General features: G+C 41.2%; 1 protein-coding gene across 3 annotated transcripts in view; it reads left to right on the top strand.

The window, feature by feature from the left end:
- Positions 1-17,007, top strand: part of IL18R1 (interleukin 18 receptor 1) — a 40,771-nt gene extending 23,764 nt beyond the window's left edge. For all 3 annotated transcript variants that reach the window (XM_047852539.1, XM_047852540.1, XM_047852541.1), the window contains exons 7-12: positions 1,517-1,579; positions 5,459-5,579; positions 7,296-7,435; positions 8,595-8,756; positions 14,227-14,385; positions 16,141-17,007. In XM_047852539.1, coding sequence (XP_047708495.1) covers positions 1,517-1,579; positions 5,459-5,579; positions 7,296-7,435; positions 8,595-8,756; positions 14,227-14,385; positions 16,141-16,496 — 1,001 coding nt within the window. In that variant the 3' untranslated portion in view covers positions 16,497-17,007. The remainder of the gene's footprint in view (positions 1-1,516; positions 1,580-5,458; positions 5,580-7,295; positions 7,436-8,594; positions 8,757-14,226; positions 14,386-16,140) is intronic.

Raw genomic sequence — 17,007 nt, 5'->3', positions numbered from 1 at the left:
GGAGGGGCAGAGAGAGAGGCGGGGAGACGCAGAACCAGAAGCTGGCTCTAGGCCCCGAGCTGTCAGCACGGAGCCCGACGCGGGGCTTGAACTCACGAACTGTGAGACCGTGACCTGGGCTGAAGTCAGACGCTTAACCGGCTGAACCACCCAGGCACCCCGATATCCTTCAAGGTTTAGCAGATGGCATACTGTTTTAAAGACGTCCTGTCCTACAGATACCCTTTGACACTACCTCTTCCCCGGGGGGAAGAAAATGGATCCGGAGAAAGATAAGCAATGGCAATTTTCAGCAAAATCACCTCTTGCCCTCTTGTCCTTGAGTCGACTCATGTTCCTCCATAGTCTCAAGGCCGAGAGTTCCTTCTTTCTCTGGGGGTGTCCCAAGTCCCGCTGTCCACTTATAGCAATTCCAGGCTTGCCCAGAGACTCTGAACCCCAGAGGAACCAAATCTGACTCACCTGGGCTTTCACTTTGCGAGTTTCATCCTCCAGTTCTCACCCACACATTCACCCCTCCCGTCTCAACCCTTCACTCGTCAGCATCACACTTTCTGAGAGAGCTCAGGTAGGTGAGGGCACTGCGGGAGAGCTCCTGGGTTGCCTTTTACTCCTTGTCCTCAGGCATCGTGTTTGCTGAGGACAGGTATGTCCCAGGAAGGCTGCTCTGGAGGTTACTTGTAAATGCCTTAGGAGTGCCAGATGTGCTAGAAGGAAGAGTCTAGGTCATGAGGAAAGTTGCCAGTGCTGATCAGAAGAGTAACGAGAACTTGACAACAGCAATTTCAGTGTATGACCACAGGCGCTCTCAGTGTTGTGCAGCTATCAGCTGTCCAAGGTTGTAGGCGAGCATTCAGTGGCAGGCTGCTAGGCGAAGTATTTACTTTTGAAACATTACTATAGGGAGGCTGGGGTGGAGACTATTATGTGCCTCTGATCAAGGTCAGAAGCCACTCGGGAACAGAAGTAGAGCTGAGCCCACACATGTGAACACCTTTCAGGGCCAGGACTAAGGTGAGGCAAGTGAGGTATCGAGAGCACAGAACTGAAGGTGTGCTTCCTTTAGTGTCTATGAGGGGAGGGTTGGCACCTGAGAGAGAGTGTCTTGCCAAAGCACGGATAGAGACCCTGTGCCCAATAAATCCATCTTCGAGGGGTTGAGAAGGGCAGACAGAAGGAAGAAAGAGCAGAAAGGCACGTCCCAGTGACTTTGCATCTAAATCCTACAGATGCGGTTGTCCCTCCTGGATGAACATTTTCCTCTGCCACATAGCTGCAGAAGCCACAGATCTGAAGGAAACCAAATTTAGTGTGTTCCCTCCAGTTACATTAGCTTTGCATTGATGGAAAGTGAAACAAACAATATTAGCTGCAACCGTTACTTAATGAAAATATGACATAGTGATGACTATTTAGAATTTTTGTTACATGGTATAAGCATATTGCAACAAAAACTTGTCTTAGAGAAGCTCAGTGCAACGCTGAAACATTTTCCTTTTCTTTTTTTCACTTTCAGATCGCAGTAAAATAATTCCTGTTCTTCTTGGACCAAAGCTTAACCGTGTGAAGGTGGAATTAGGTATATGTTGACATACATGTATTCCACATCTAGGAATGGGGTGCATAATTGAGTCTTCCAAGGCTAAATGTGATTCATGATCCACCAATATTGTGTGTGCATAACACATACCAGATTTAGTGAGGAAAGTTAGAAAAGCAGGGAAAGTATGCCATTGTTTGAATGTTGCCCTTTTTAGGCTGATGAAAATGAACAGTATGTTGAAAACATTATAGAACTGCCTGTGGTTTTTACATAGGGTTTTGGTCACCCCATTGTGGCTTTTCTATAATAGTCTTTATGGTTATTTTTATTTTTTATTTATTTTTAAATTTTTTTTCAACGTTTATTTATTTTTGGGACAGAGAGAGACAGAGCATGAACGGGGGAGGGGCAGAGAGAGAGGGAGACACAGAATCGGAAACAGGCTCCAGGCTCTGAGCCATCAGCCCAGAGCCCGACGCGGGGCTCGAACTCACGGACCGCGAGATCGTGACCTGGCTGAAGTCGGACGCTTAACCGACTGCGCCAACCAGGCGCCCCTTTATGGTTATTTTTAAAGACGAAAACCCTATAAGAGAGCACTCTGGAGAAATGCTTCAGACTTATCCTGTGTTCTGAATATTTGACTGATTAATCAATGGACTTTGAATCAATGGACTTAATTGACCATCCAGACAGGTCTTGATGAAATCAACATGTCCAGTTGAGTAATTCCTTTCCATAAGGAAAGGAGGGAAGGAAAAGGAGACATTCATGTATACTAAATCATGTTTTGTATCAGGTGTTTGAAATATATTCTTTTTTAAAATGTTTATTCATTTTTGAGAGACAGAGACAGAATGTGAGCGGGGAGGGGCAGAGAGAGAGGGAGACACAGAATCCGAGGCAGGCTCCAGGCTCTGGGCTGTCAGCACAGAGCCGATGTGGGGTTGAACCCACGGACCCGAGATCATGACCTGAGCCGAAGTCGGACGCTTAACTGACTGAGCCACCCAGGCGTCCAGAAAAACATTCTTGAATTCAATCCTCCAAAAAACTCCAAGGGGTATTATTCCCATCTAATGGGTTAAATGACCAAAGCCCAGAAGGGTTCAGAAATCTGTCTAAAGTTAAACCAATAAAAAAGTGGTGAAGCTGGGGTTCAAGTTTCTGTTGACTGTTTCCTAAGCCCACACCTTTGGACCACCACCACCCGTCACAATCATTTGTGGGACCACAGATACCCAGCGTAGCTTAGATACTTTGCCGTTTGTATTTGTGGATTGCCTGCTTTTTATTTTTATTGATTCCTGAACTTAGCTTTGTTATTTCTTTCTTCTCATTTTGGGCTTAATTTGCACTTCAATTTTCCTTTGTTGACATGGAGACATAGATAATTGATTTCAATTATCGTCTCTTGTAGCACATGCATTTTAAGCTCTACAATTCCCTCTAATCGCTACTGTAGCTGTTTCTAACAAATACAGGTATGCTGTGTTTTCATTACTATTTGGTTCAAACATTAAAAAAAAAACAAAAAACACTTCCCTTGTGATTTCTTCTTTCATCTATGGATGATTTGTTCTTTTTAACTTCCAAATAGTTGGAGGATTTTCTAGTTTTTGTGTTGTTGTTATTGATATCCAGTTTAGTTTCATACTGGTCCAAGATTGTATTCTGTATCATTTCAGTCTGATGAAATTTGTAGTAACTTGCTTAAGGAACAGAATGTGGCGTCTTGATGAATGTTCCCAGTGTGTTTGAAACAAATGTGCATTCTGCAGGTTTCGGTTTTATCATTCTGTAAATACCAATCATGTGAAGTTAGCTAATGGCATTGTTCAAATCATGTATATTGTAACCAATCTTTGATGTGTTTTCTTTATCTGTTAAAGAAAGAGATGTTAACATCTGCATCTACAATGGTTAATTTGTCTCTGTACCCTTTTGTTCAATCTTTGCTTTATACATGCTGAGGTTATCTTATGGGCACATACGTACTGATGCCTGTTGAACTGACACTTTATCATTATAAAATTTCTCTCTTTATCTATCATGTTACTTCTTTCCTAAATGCCTAGTTTCTCTAGTAATAGACAGCCATAGCTGTCTAAAACAGCCATAGCAGTTTTCTTTTGTTTGGGATTGGCGTGTTTTATCTTTTTTTTTTTTATATCCTTTTAACGTTTCTTTGTAAATCAATTACACATGCACTATATTTCACGTCAACTATATATATTTGGATCTTCTTTGAAATCCAGTCTGTATAGTGTCTAGTCCATTGACATTTAAAACATTTTTTTTAATGTTCATTCATTTTTGAGAGACAGAGAGGCAGTGAGTGGGGCGGGGGGGTGCTGTAGAGAGAGAGGGAGACACAGAATCTGAAGCAGGCTCCAGGCTCTGAGCTGTCAGCACAGAGCCTTTTGCGGGGCCCCAGCCCACGAACCGTGAGATCATGACCTGAGTCATGTGCCTAACTGAGCCATCCCGGCGCCCCTCAGTCCATTTATATTTAATGATGGTGATCCTGTGAAGCCTCTTATCTTGCTATGTGTTTGTTAGTTGCCTTATGTGTTATTTGTTCCTGTTATTCCTCCCTTCCTTTTGGATTCATAAATTATTTTTCCTTTCTTTCATTTAATATGATTTGTTTTCTTTCTAGTTATACCTTTTTGTGTCCTTCATTAAGTTGTGCTAGAGGGGCGCCTGGGTGGCTCAGTCGGTTGAGCGTCCGACTTTGGCTCAGGTCATGATCTCACGGTTTGTGAGTTCGAGCCCCGCGTCGGGCTCTGTGCTGACAGCTCAGAGCCTGGAGCCTGTTTCGGATTCTGTGTCTCCCTCTCTCTCTGCCCCTCCCCCGCTCATGCTCTGTGTGTCTCTCTCTCTCTGTCAAAAATAAATAAACATAAAAAAAAAAGTTGTGCTAGAGACTGGTATTTACTTTGTCTTCTTACCTCACTTTGTGCTATTAGTTTACGTATTTCCCTACTGCATATGTGATAAAACTCACAATAGATTGGCACTGTTATTGCTTTAGGTGACCAAAATTCTTTTATATTTACTGAAATACTTGTATTTTCTTGTACTCTTCATTTGTTCATGTAGTGCCTTGCTTTCGTCTGGGATAATTTTTTGTGAGTCTGAAACCTTTCCTTTGGCATTCCCTGCAGCGAGGTTATGGGGCGGGGTGGGGCATGCAAGGACTTCAGTCCTGTCTTTGTTGTACATCTCTTCCCGGAAGTGGGACTTTCTCCCCTAAGTACTGTGAGACTGTAGGCAGACCCTTGAGCCTTTGCAGCCTCCTGTGTGTTGTCCAAGCCCTCGGCAATAATTCTGCAAGCCCGTGTGGCTGTCAGAATTTCCCCTGGGCTCTCTTTTCTCTGGGAGATTCCCCTGGTGCTGTACAAACCCAAAGTAATTTCTCCAAAGAATAAGATGGCCGGCTATCTCATCTCTTCCTGGAAGGGCTTCTTCCTGGCTGCGTTTTCAGCCCGGCTGTTTCTCTTTGTTTTCCCTGCACTTTAATGTCTTTAATTGCTGGCTAACTTAATTTTGTGTGGTTTACCCATTTTGTTTTTCTAGAAGTTGCTGTGGGAGTGTTGCCCCGACACTACCTACTAAACTGTATGTTGAAAAGAAGGCCCACTCACCACTCTAAGTTTTAATAATTTATTTAAACATAGACATTTGAAGCGAAACCAACTCATAGGCTGTGGATGACTTAAAATTGCTACCTAATTTCTCTGCTTTATACATGTTTTAAAATTTAAAAACCAAGCCTATCTTTTTCTTTCTGAGAGGTAGCACTACATTAGTTCTATGTATTAAGTTAATATATGTTGATTGTATTAATTTTATACCTTTGGGAAATCTGAGTCTCTAAGATCAGAATATTGGTTGTCAACTTTTACGTAGGAAAAGATGTAAACCTCAATTGCTCTGCTTTGGCGAATGAAAAGGATCAGATTTATTGGAACTTGTGGGATGAAAATGGAAAGGAGCCCAATGTACATGAAGAGAATGTAAAAAAAAATAGGTACGTATATGTGATGTATTATGTATCATGATATATACAAGTCACATTGTATCATAGATCCATGCTATAAAAAACACCAGAGTCCTGAATGGCTGATTGGGTGTTTGAGATAAGTTTAAATTTTAATTTATAATTTACATATTTTATAATGATAATCACCATGCGCTAGGCTGATGGATTATGCAGAAATCTATTGCTAAGGTCTAAACTAGAAAAAGAAGGTCAGTGAGGTTTTTTAACATCGCCTTACTAAAAGTAGCTTTTGGTTGGTCAGGATCTGATAGGGATGGGCAATTTACTTAAGCATCTGATAAAAGAGGGATTACCTAGGCCATAGTTTTTTGGATTTTGAAAATTGTGCTAAGCCTGTGGTCGTTTGAGTGTTTTTGAATGACTTTGGGTCATTAATCGGTATTTTACTGATATACTCAGGTGGTAGAGAGTAGGGATCCCAAGGTATCTGTTACCTTAGCTGCACTTTTGAGGACTTTTTTTCTGCTTTTTACACTTAAAAAAATTCTTTGATGTCACGGAAACAACTCTTGATTCTTGCTAACACTTGTCTGCAAGCTCCTTATGGTGCAAGGTCTGTCCGCTTGCTTCTAGTAGGCACGTGACTAGTAACTCAGCTGAATTGCAGGGCTGTCTTGCCATTGTGTCTTTATCCTCAGCATCAAACCTCCCCTGGAGTTCTGCATTTCCCCCTTCTAGCGATCTGTTGCTCCTGTTTGGAGGGATAGAAGACCAACTCACCAAACTATCTGCAATGGAGCTCAAACTAAGCTAAGAGTAAGGTGGTCTTTCTTTAGAGTTATGCCTGTGCTTTTTCTGTCATCTGTCTTGGCTTCTCACTGGCCTTTTGTGCCTTACTTCGGGATTTTTCGCTGATATGAGATAGTTGCTATTTCTGGATTGGTGACTTCTTTACAGAATCATGTTCAAATTATATTTGACACGGTTGGAGGCGACAGAGGGTGCCATGTCCCAAGAATAGAGGCACCTGCTGCTAGGGGCGCGGCAGGTGAGTGAGCGCACCTGGGGAACGCTGGTTGACATGGTGCTTTCACAGCCTGTCATTGACGGGGAAGCAGATGTCATGAGCAGTTGCCTTGCATCGACGACAGGACAACTTGAATCTTTTAAGAAGAGAAAGACAGCTCGCTGCTAATGGTTGTCTACGTCATTTTCTGACATGTGCTGAACAGCTTAATTGGTATTTTTCATATGCCTGCAGGTGCATCTGACAATAGTGTCATTCTTCAGTTTGTTTTCAATGCTGAACAAAATAAAGCAATCTTCAGGATTGCATGAACAAGCTTGATAGGAGTCTGTATCTCTGCTGAACTATTTGCAGCTTCGTCACAATCGGTGGAGACCTCCCCATGGGAAGAATGCTAAGCCATTGGGCGAGGAGAAATAGGGGAAAATCATTGAGAGAGAACTTAGCATCATTACTTTCCAGACATTTTCATTCTGGGCAGTTCACAGGGTCGTCCCCAGGTAGTCTCAGGAGGGCTGTTTCTGTCCACCCTGATGCTCCCCGGAGGAGCAGAGGTTTGTGGTGGCCCACACTCTGAGGACCCACCAGAAAGAGAAGGTTCCATGGAGCCAACAGAGCCACTGCCTTTGAGTATTTGCGCATATGAATTCCTCCCTCATGAGCAATGTTGCTGGCAATGAACAAAGCCTGTCACTGAAGTGTTTCTTCTTTTACAGGACTCTGGATGGCAAATTGTATGTGTCAAGAATGTTGAAAATTGAGAATATTAATGCAAAAAATCTAAAATTTTCATATAATTGCACTGTAGCCAGCGAGGGAGGCACAGACACCATAAACTTCGTCTTGTTGAAAAAAGGTATGAGCAAGTTTTACTTTGGAAGTTTGTGGAAGCTTAGAAAGTTGCTGCTGAGGGACATCTCAAAGATCACCACTCCCTTCATTTTACACCCCAGGAAGCAAGCTCCCAAGAGGTGAAATTATCTGCCTTGTGTCACAAGTATTCAGGCTAAACTGGGGCTCAGTCCCCTGCCGGAGTCCCCTGTGCATTGATCTCATGCAGAACATGAAAACGCAAACTCTAATCCTTTGCTCTCGATCAGATTGCAGTCCTAGATAAGCACCAGGGGCCCAAGAGAGCGGAGCAGATATAGCCTGGAGACAGAGATGTAGCTGAGTGTCATGGGGGAGGCAGTCATGGCAGCCCTCACGCACCCATAACGATGAGAGGCACGCTTGCAGCTCAGTGTAGGGTGAGGCCAATGATACTAGGTACTGCGGCCTCCAGCCTACCTTAGCTGGGCACTGGGCACAGGGGGCCCTTGCGTGTGCTCATGCACTCAACCAAGATTAGCTCAGGCCTCCCCTCTTGGACCAGTCTCTGGATCTGGCAGGTGGACAGTTGATGGCTCAAATCTGTGGACTCCTAAAATTTTTCACTGCCTACCTGATGGAACGTTCCAGAGTCACCCCCCTCCATCCTCTACCAATACAATACAACCCAGGGCCATTGGCCCAATAGCTGCTCAGAAAAGGGTTCATATTATGGATGAAGACGCTAAGAATGAAGGGAATCAGTGACTTTCCCTAGGACACAAACTAAGTGACGGAGCCAGGCTGGGAGCCCAGACGAGCTCAGGTCAGCACTTGCTCTCTCAAGACTGTGTACTTCCATTTATGTTCTCAACATACCAGCTGAGATGTATGTTTGGGTCCCTGGACATTTCACCCTGGTATCTTATCATCTTTGCCTTCCCCAAGTAGGGACAGGCTATATCACAATGCTTTCCATTCAGGTCTCTGAATATCCTTTTACACATTTTTATTCTTTAAAAATCGGAGTAGAAAGGTCAGCACTCCAGACTAAAGGCAGGAATGTGGACTAAGTGAACGGAATGCATTGGATAGACAACTGGGATTAGTGCTAAATATAAAAACTGACAACTATGAGGTAAGATGGTGGGAGACACTGGTAAACCATCTTTCATTAATTATTTCCATTTTCTTTTCCTCTCTAGAAGATATGGCTGATATCCCAGGCTACATCTTCACCAGAGGAATGATTGTGGCTGTTTTGATCTCAGTGGTAGTTGTGTGCCTAGTGATAATGGGTGTCATTTATAGAGTTGACTTGGCTCTATTTTATAGACATTTCATGAGAAAAGATGAAACATTAACAGGTAATGAATATCACAATGCTGGATTTTCTTATCTTCTTACTTCATTAAGAAACCAAATAAAGAGGGGCACCTGGGTGGCTCAGTCAGTTAAGTGTCTGACTTCGGCTCAGGTCATGATCTCACGGTTTGTGGGTTCAAGCCCCACGTCAGGCTCTGTGCTGACAGCTCAGAGCCTGGAGGCTGTTTGGATTCTGTGTCTCCCTCTCTCTCTGCCCCTTCCCCACTCACACTCTTTCTCTGTCTCAAAAATGAATAAACATTAAAAATTTTTGAAAAAGAAACCAAATAAAGAAACATTAATCTTCATTTCATTTTGATTATACTTCATGTGTGGTAGAGGTTTGTCCATGGGAAAAATTGATTTGAACGTAGCATCCCTCACAAGTGTTGTCTTGTATCACCTTTTTTTGTGCTTGCTCATATGTTGCCAAAAACTGTTCTCTAATTGTTTTATGCACGCATGTCACGTCCTCCTTCATGGCCTGTGAGATGCTTGTGCCCATGAGCTGTCGTTATTCACACACAATCTGGGCATCTTAAAAAATATGCACATTCAATAAACTTCATTTCAATGGAATTGAATTGTATTATGGTTCATTATTTTAACCTGACAAAGAAGGCTGCATGATGTATCTACAGGAACCCAGGACTAGAAGTCAAATGACCCGGGTTCTAGTTTCCTAGAACTGCCTGTTTTTATCTATGGCTGTTTCTGTGTGGCAACTCTGTGCCTAAGTTTCTCTACTTTTAAAGGTGATTTAAAGAAGTCCTCAAGTTTCAAGATAGTTACTGAATCATGTATACTTTAATAAAAAAGAAAGATGGCTACTGAATTTAAAAAATCAGTCTACCCCATTAAACTTGCTTGCTTGTGTGTGTGTGTGTGTGTGTGTGTGTGTGTGTGTAGGACACACATAGTTCAAAACACAAAAAGTCTGAGAAATGATACAACAGAATATCTCCCTGTCATCCTATCCTATGTCTGTTCTTCCCACTTCATCCACCATTGACAGTATAGCCGAACAAATACCAATATAGAATCAAAGTCCACTCCAACGAATGTTCGCATATTATGTACACTATTTTTAACTTTGATTTAATATGCCTTGGATGCACTTCTATAGTAGTTTGTAAAGTCTCTCAGTTGTTAGGCTTGCCCAGTGTTTTATTTCTGCAGCTGTCTCACTGCTTATTTGGTCACCTTGTGGGTTATTTAAAACAACTTGTTAATACTGAAATGATGTGACAGATAGTTTTGTACAGTTATTGGTTCAACTGTGGGCAGTATAAGTGAAGGAAGAATTCTCAAGGGTAGACACAATTGTTACTTTGGCGGATATTGCCAATTTGCCCCCCATATTACTATACCACTGCCACCTTCAAAGAATGGGGTCACTTTTGTCCCATGACCTTACCCAAAACCTTTTGAGTATGTGCCAATCTGATAGGTAAATAGTTGTATGTCCGTGTAGTTTTCGTTTGCCATTTCGCTTCCTATGCAAGAGTCACTATTGATTTGTGTAAGACTCATTTGTATTTCCTTTCTCAAAGTACTCATTCATAGCCTTTGCCATTTTTTCTTTTGGGTTGTTGGCCTTTCCTTTTCTTGTTTATGTCTAGGAGCTATTTCTAGTTTAAGGAGGCTAGCCTGTTGTCTATAATATGAAATGAAAATATTATTCCCAGATTGTAATCTGTCTTTTGACTTTGCTTATAGTAGTGTCACATGTGGAAGATTTTTTTTTGCTATTCTTGAAGGATAATTGAACACACTGCTATGTTAGTTTCAGGTGTACATTTTTATTATTATGGATTTTTTAAATCTAGATCTGTGATCAGAAGTAGAAAGACCCTCCTCTCCTCAAGTTATGAAAGAAGTCTCAGATTTTTCACATTTGCAACTTTTAATTAATAATACAAAATTAGGAATACCTGAGTGGCTCAGTCAGTTGAGCATCTGACTCTTGATCTCAGCTCAGTTCGTGATCTCACGGTTTGTGGGATCAAGCCCCGTGTTGGGCTCTGCGCTGACAGCACGGAGCCAGCTTGAGGCTCTCTCTCTCTCTCTCTCTCTCTCTCTCTCTCTCTCAAAAATAAAAATAAACTTAAAAAATAATATAAAATTAGCAAAGCTAGTTAATTTAGCTCTGAGCCTGTGTGTGTGCAATTCTGGAGATGGAGAGAAACGCTGCCAGCAACCTAGAAGTCTCTTGTTGGCCCTTTCTGAACAGGTCTCTACTTGCATTGACCAGAAAGTATCTCAAAATGAGCATTCACTAATATCTCTCTTTCTGATCTTCAGCTAAGATTTTTTCCCCCTCGTTGTTGTGTTTGACCCAATCCACATTTTTTTTTTCAGTTCACGCTTCCTACCTCCCGATGTGGCGGTGCATGGAAACATTTACAGATGTGCTCTACATCAGCTATATTTATTTATTTATTTTATTTTTTTTTTTCAACGTTTATTTATTTTTGGGACAGAGAGAGACAGAGCATGAACGGGGGAGGGGCAGAGAGAGAGGGAGACACAGAATTGGAAACAGGCTCCAGGCTCTGAGGCATCAGCCCAGAGCCCGACGCGGGGCTCGAACTCTCGGACCGCGAGATCGTGACCTGGCTGAAGTCAGACGCTTAACCGACTGCGCCACCCAGGCGCCCCATACATCAGCTATATTTAAAAGTGTGGTCCATGACAGAGATCAGTTGTGGAAAAGAGCAGAAATGGAGATAAAGTGCAAAAATTTAAACTTCCCTGGCCAATCGATATTGCTGCAATATCCAAGAATGTTTTCAGTACTGGTTTATGAAGGACTGGAAATGAAATCATCAACCCAAGCCAGTCAAATTAAATGAAAACATGGTCACTCGCTGAACACAGTTTGAGAAGCTCTGGCCTGATTCCTTAAAGTCCCAAATGCCCATTCACATGAGGACTTCGTTTATACAGAACCCAAAATAATTATTATTAGCTTTCTGATACCTTACCTTAAGCACTTTACTTTGTTATCAAAGCCAGCAAGCCGTTCATTACCTGGGTTTAAAGTAAATTAGAATATAAATTACAAGATTTGCTAAACCAAGAAGAGAATTGCTTGAAATAAGGCATTTGAAAATTAATTAATAGTTGAAAAACTAACTTTCCATGGGTAAGAGTAAAGCTATATTACTTGCATATTACAGTATAAATTTGGCTGAATTGTCTTTCCAGTTTATTGCAATTAGTTACATCATGATTACAAAAAAAGAGTACCTTTTAAAAAAGTGTACTTATTTATTTCTTACTCCTTGGTGCCTATTCTATCGTTGACATAATGACTATTAATGGAAACACTAGCTCTTACACTAATAAATAGCTGTATTTCACAGCAATCTAACAGAATTACTTGGGGGACCCACTTACTGATTAAACTAGGAACTGGCTCTTTTTTTTATAGCAGCTTTTCTTACCTCTGATATGCATATTAATTCTACAGTTTTTACCAAAATGTCCTTTCTTTTCTTTTTTTTTTAAGTTGACATTTATTTTGAGAGAGAGAGAGAGAGAGTGGGGAAGGGACACAGAGAGAGGGAGAGAAAGATAATCCAAAGTGCTATCAGCACAGAGCCCAATGCAAGGCTCAAACTCGTGAACCGGGAGATCATGATCTGAGCCAAAGTCAGACGCCTAACCCACTGAGCCACCCAGGCGCCCCTGTCCTTTCTTTTGTATGCATGCAATTCTGCTAACCAGTTGCTTTAAATCAACAGTAGGCTCTGACTTGAACTGCTGAGCCTGAATGCTGTAGGTGGAATTGAAGAAGCTTTGCCAGAAACAGAAATTGTTGTTTTGTGAGCCATTGAAGGTACCAGGCTGAATTGTTGAGCATGCATGATGTGGCACCACAAAGGCCATGGAACTGGAATGGTTTCATCCTATTAGATTTTCATAAAGGACCCAGTGATATTTAGCTTTCAACTCAGTAGCAAGTTTATGATTCCAATAACACAGGCAAGCATACATCTAACTCCTGTACCATCTAACAAACTGTCACGGCTTAGGGGTAGACCACGCCCCACCCACTGCCCCTTCTTCCTCTACCAATCCCAGTTAGCATCAATTGTATCATTTAGGACTTGGCTCAAAATTTCTTTTTCTCGGAAAGCGTGTCCCCTGGAGGTCACGGTGTAGTGTCTGACTGTTTTGATTCTGTTTGTTTTGCTGGTTTTGTCACACCGTCTGGCATCTGCTAATGTGTTCTTTGTAAACTTTTTCAAGTTGTTGGGTCTGTCTGCTTTGCCTTCTCAAACAGATTGGACGAAGGTAGAGGAGACAGAGATGTATGTAATTTTGTAGTTACCCAATTAGCACAATGGTCTTTGTTGCTTAGGTAACACTTTCATCTTGGCTTTGTCGCCTTAACCTCCTGAAAGCGCTTCATTATCAGGAATTAAATAGGAGCAGATGTTATTATCAGTGAAACCCTTTCAACAGACTGGAAGTTTTCATATTGGCATCTAGTACCTGTGCTCTTGGTTTGGGGAGTAGATTCCCGGGATCCATCACTTACATATAACACCTAGTGCTCATCCCAGCAGGTGCCCTCCTCAATGCCCATCACCCATTTTCCCCTCTTCCCCGTCCCCCGCCCATCAACCTTCAGTTTATTCTCTATTTAAGAGTCTCTTATGGTTTGCCTCCCTCCCTCTCTGTTTGTAACTATTTTTTCCCCTACCCTTCCCACATGGTCTTCTGTTAAATCACCTCTATCGTCTCTTCTCACTTGCCAATGTAAACTCTCAGCTTTGTTTCTGTCTTGGCTTTCCAGTGAGTCATTCTGAGAGTAGACATATGAGGATGCTGCTGGTAGAATTAGGTGATACAAGAAATCCGAGATGAGATTTGCTTTCCAATTCTAGACTGAGGATATAGTTGGTCTCCTGGGCTTTAACTGCCTTTAAATTCCTTGAGCTCCTGGATCTAGTATTTATCCCAATCCTTCTATAGTATCCAAAAAGGGGAGTCTTAATGTACATGCAAAAAAACAATTTGCTGGTTGGTTGCTTGATTAGCATATGAGATTTGGTGATGCTATTTTTTGTTTGTCTTTAATAATGAATTTATTTCTTGTGTTTGACAACTTAAAAAGTCATAGATAAAGAATAACGTCTAAAAAGAATCCGAGAACCAAAATATATTTGATGGACCTTACGGGTTACCTAGTTTAAACATTCTTGCTCTAATTTTTAATTTGTTTTCTAGCAAAAATATTTTCTTTATTCTTTTTTAAATGGCTTCGTCGAGCTCCAATTGATATACAAGGAACAGTACATATTTAATGTGTACAATTTGATTATAGATGCTGTACAGATAGATGCTCTATTTCATTTTTCCTTTTCATTGGTTCCACTCCCATTTTTCATGCCTTTTGCTCAAATTCGTACTTAAACTTTTATTTGCACTGTAATTAAAAGAGTAAACCTTATTTCCTAGATGGGAAAACATACGATGCTTTTGTGTCTTACCTAAAAGAATGTGGACCCGAAAATGGAGAGGAGCACACCTTTGCTGTGGAGATTTTGCCCAGGGTGTTGGAGAAACACTTTGGGTATAAGTTATGCATATATGAAAGGGATGTAGTGCCTGGAGGAGGTAAGAAAGGGAATACAAGATAGGGACCTGGTGGAGAGATTTTCCTTGTAAAAGATGAATAGTTCAGCCTTACAAAAGACAACCCCGTTTTGCCTTAAAAACAAATGAACGCGATTCTCTAAACCAAAAGTGACCAGCTAAATCAGTAGAATCAGTAGTGACAAAAAAGCTAACTACATTACTTCTGAGAGTCACCTCTTTGGGCCCCAGTCTCTTCAATGTGCTTCCTACTTCTCTGAACCTTTGGGGAAAGGGCATTCCACTTTCAGAACCAGGCCCAGAATCGGCATTGTCGTGAGGCATTTATCTAGAGATGCCCCACAGTAGGAATATCTCTTTTGGTAATGTTTTATACAGCAGAACGGGATTCTCTGCACTATAAACACAGTTCATTCTTACCAGAAAATACTTATTCTTTGTTGGGTTGGCATTGGTGTGAAAATTATGGTCAGAAAAGGGTGAATAAAAGGAGATTGATGATTCATGTCGGATTTTAGTCATGAAATTCAGTTTTTTACTAGTATATGAATATAAACAACCCTAAAACATACATTGAAGCAAATTCCAGTTTGAAGCCAAGAAATTTAGTAACATTTCCGTATATTTTCTCTGAAGTCTTCCAGAGCACATGTCTGAAATCTGCGTCAGAATGTTTTGGGGGCTGGTGCATTACCAAGGATACAATATAAATATTTTCATTGTCACTATCATCCATTCATGCAACATATACTGAGTTCCAGCCTTGTGCCAAAATCTGAGCTTGGCATTGAAAACATAGCAGTAAATAAGGAATAGTTGTGGTCCCCTCCCACCCACCCAGATTACAAATGAGAAAGGGAAAATACTACCAATTAGAAGGAGAAAGCATACTAATTTTTAATAAATTAATTAAATAGATTTCTTCTCGGTTCTTATATAAAAATAAAGAATGTTGTGTATTTAATTGTAATTAGTTTGGATTAAAACGTCTATTTGAGAAAGGGGAGAGGTCTAAACCAGAAATTGGCAACCCATCACCCATGGGTCAGATCCAGTCTGTCACCTCTGTTGAAACACAGCAAGGTGGCATCTGTTCATGTGTTGTCTGTGGCTGCCTTTGAGCTACATGGCAGAGATGAGCAGTGTGACAAAGATGGTGTGAAAAGCCTGGAATATTCACTATCTGGCCCTTTACAGAATGTTTGTCAACTTCTGGTCTGGACTAACTGTGGGATGGATATCTATATCTATATCTATATCTCCATATAGATCTATCTCCATATAGATATAGATATATAGATATATAATCTTTAAATTTGGATTTTAGTGTGCTCCTCCCTGCCTGTGGAGAGGCAAAGCGATAGCATGATGGTTAGGAACAGGTGCTCCAGAACTAGACCACCTAGGTTCTGATTCTGCCATTTACGAGCTGTGTGACTCCAGGCAAGTTACTTAACCACTCTGTACTTTGGCTTCCTCATCTGTAAAATGGTGGTGATGACAATACTTTCTTCATAGGATCATTATGATGCTTTAGTAAGTTGATATACATAAAACATTTAGAAGAGGGAGTGGCATAGAATTAGTGCCAACTTCATTATTGTTTTCTAGATGATTGTTTTCCATAGGTGTATAGAATTAAGAATAAATGGTTTGTCTTGAAAAACTTACTAGTGAAGTAAGTTAAATAACACAGAATTAGACTGTGCAAAATGATTTTCATCTCCTGTCTCTTTTAGTTCTCTTTAATTACTTTGCCACATCTTGCCTTTTCAGCTATTGTTGATGAAATCCACTCATTGATAGAGAAAAGCCGAAGACTGATCATTGTCCTAAGTAAAAGCTACATGTCTAATGAAGTCAGGTATGAACTTGAAAGTGGACTCCATGAAGCTCTGGTAGAAAGGAAAATTAAAATCATCTTAATTGAATTTACACCTGTCAGTGACTTCACATTCTTCCCCCAATCACTAAAGCTTTTGAAATCTCACAGAGTTCTGAAGTGGAACGCTGATAAACCTCTGTCGTATAACTCAAGGTTCTGGAAGAATCTTCTGTACCTGATGCCTGCAAAAGTGGTCAAGCCTCGTGGAACTGAATCTGAAGTCTTCCCTGTTCTTTCACAGTCCTGATCTTTAGAAAAGCCAAATGTAAGAAAGAGCCCTTGACGCTCTGGGCTCGGAGCGGAGGAGCCTATTTTTAACAAAGGGCACTATTAAAAATATTTGGCTCTCTGAAAATCTTACTTACAGTCTGAAGATGAAAGTCATCACTAAGTTGCCAGAGATAGGACTAAACATTGAGCTGTGGTCATGTGCTCCCAGTGGAACCCAGAATTCAAAAGCAACAGACCTCTTCTGTTTCATCCTCCTCCGTAACTGTCTACAGGTGCTCATTCTCAATCCATATTCAGCAATGGTGAGGCTGGGCACAAAGCAAAGGAACTTACGCCCTACAAAAAGGGTACATCTTCACGTTTTTAATGCTCATGATTGAACTAAAGGATTTTAAGTTCATGAAGTGGCATTTTCTTTTTTTTTTCAATATATGAAGTTTATTGTCAAATTGGTTTCCATACAACACCCAGTGCTCATCCCAAAAGGTGCCCTCAATACCCATCACCCACCCTCCCCTCCCTCCCAA

This window comes from Prionailurus viverrinus, chromosome A3 (genome assembly GCF_022837055.1).
Source record: "Prionailurus viverrinus isolate Anna chromosome A3, UM_Priviv_1.0, whole genome shotgun sequence".
NCBI lineage: Eukaryota > Metazoa > Chordata > Mammalia > Carnivora > Felidae > Prionailurus > Prionailurus viverrinus.
This window is presented reverse-complemented; position numbering and strand designations above follow the sequence as displayed.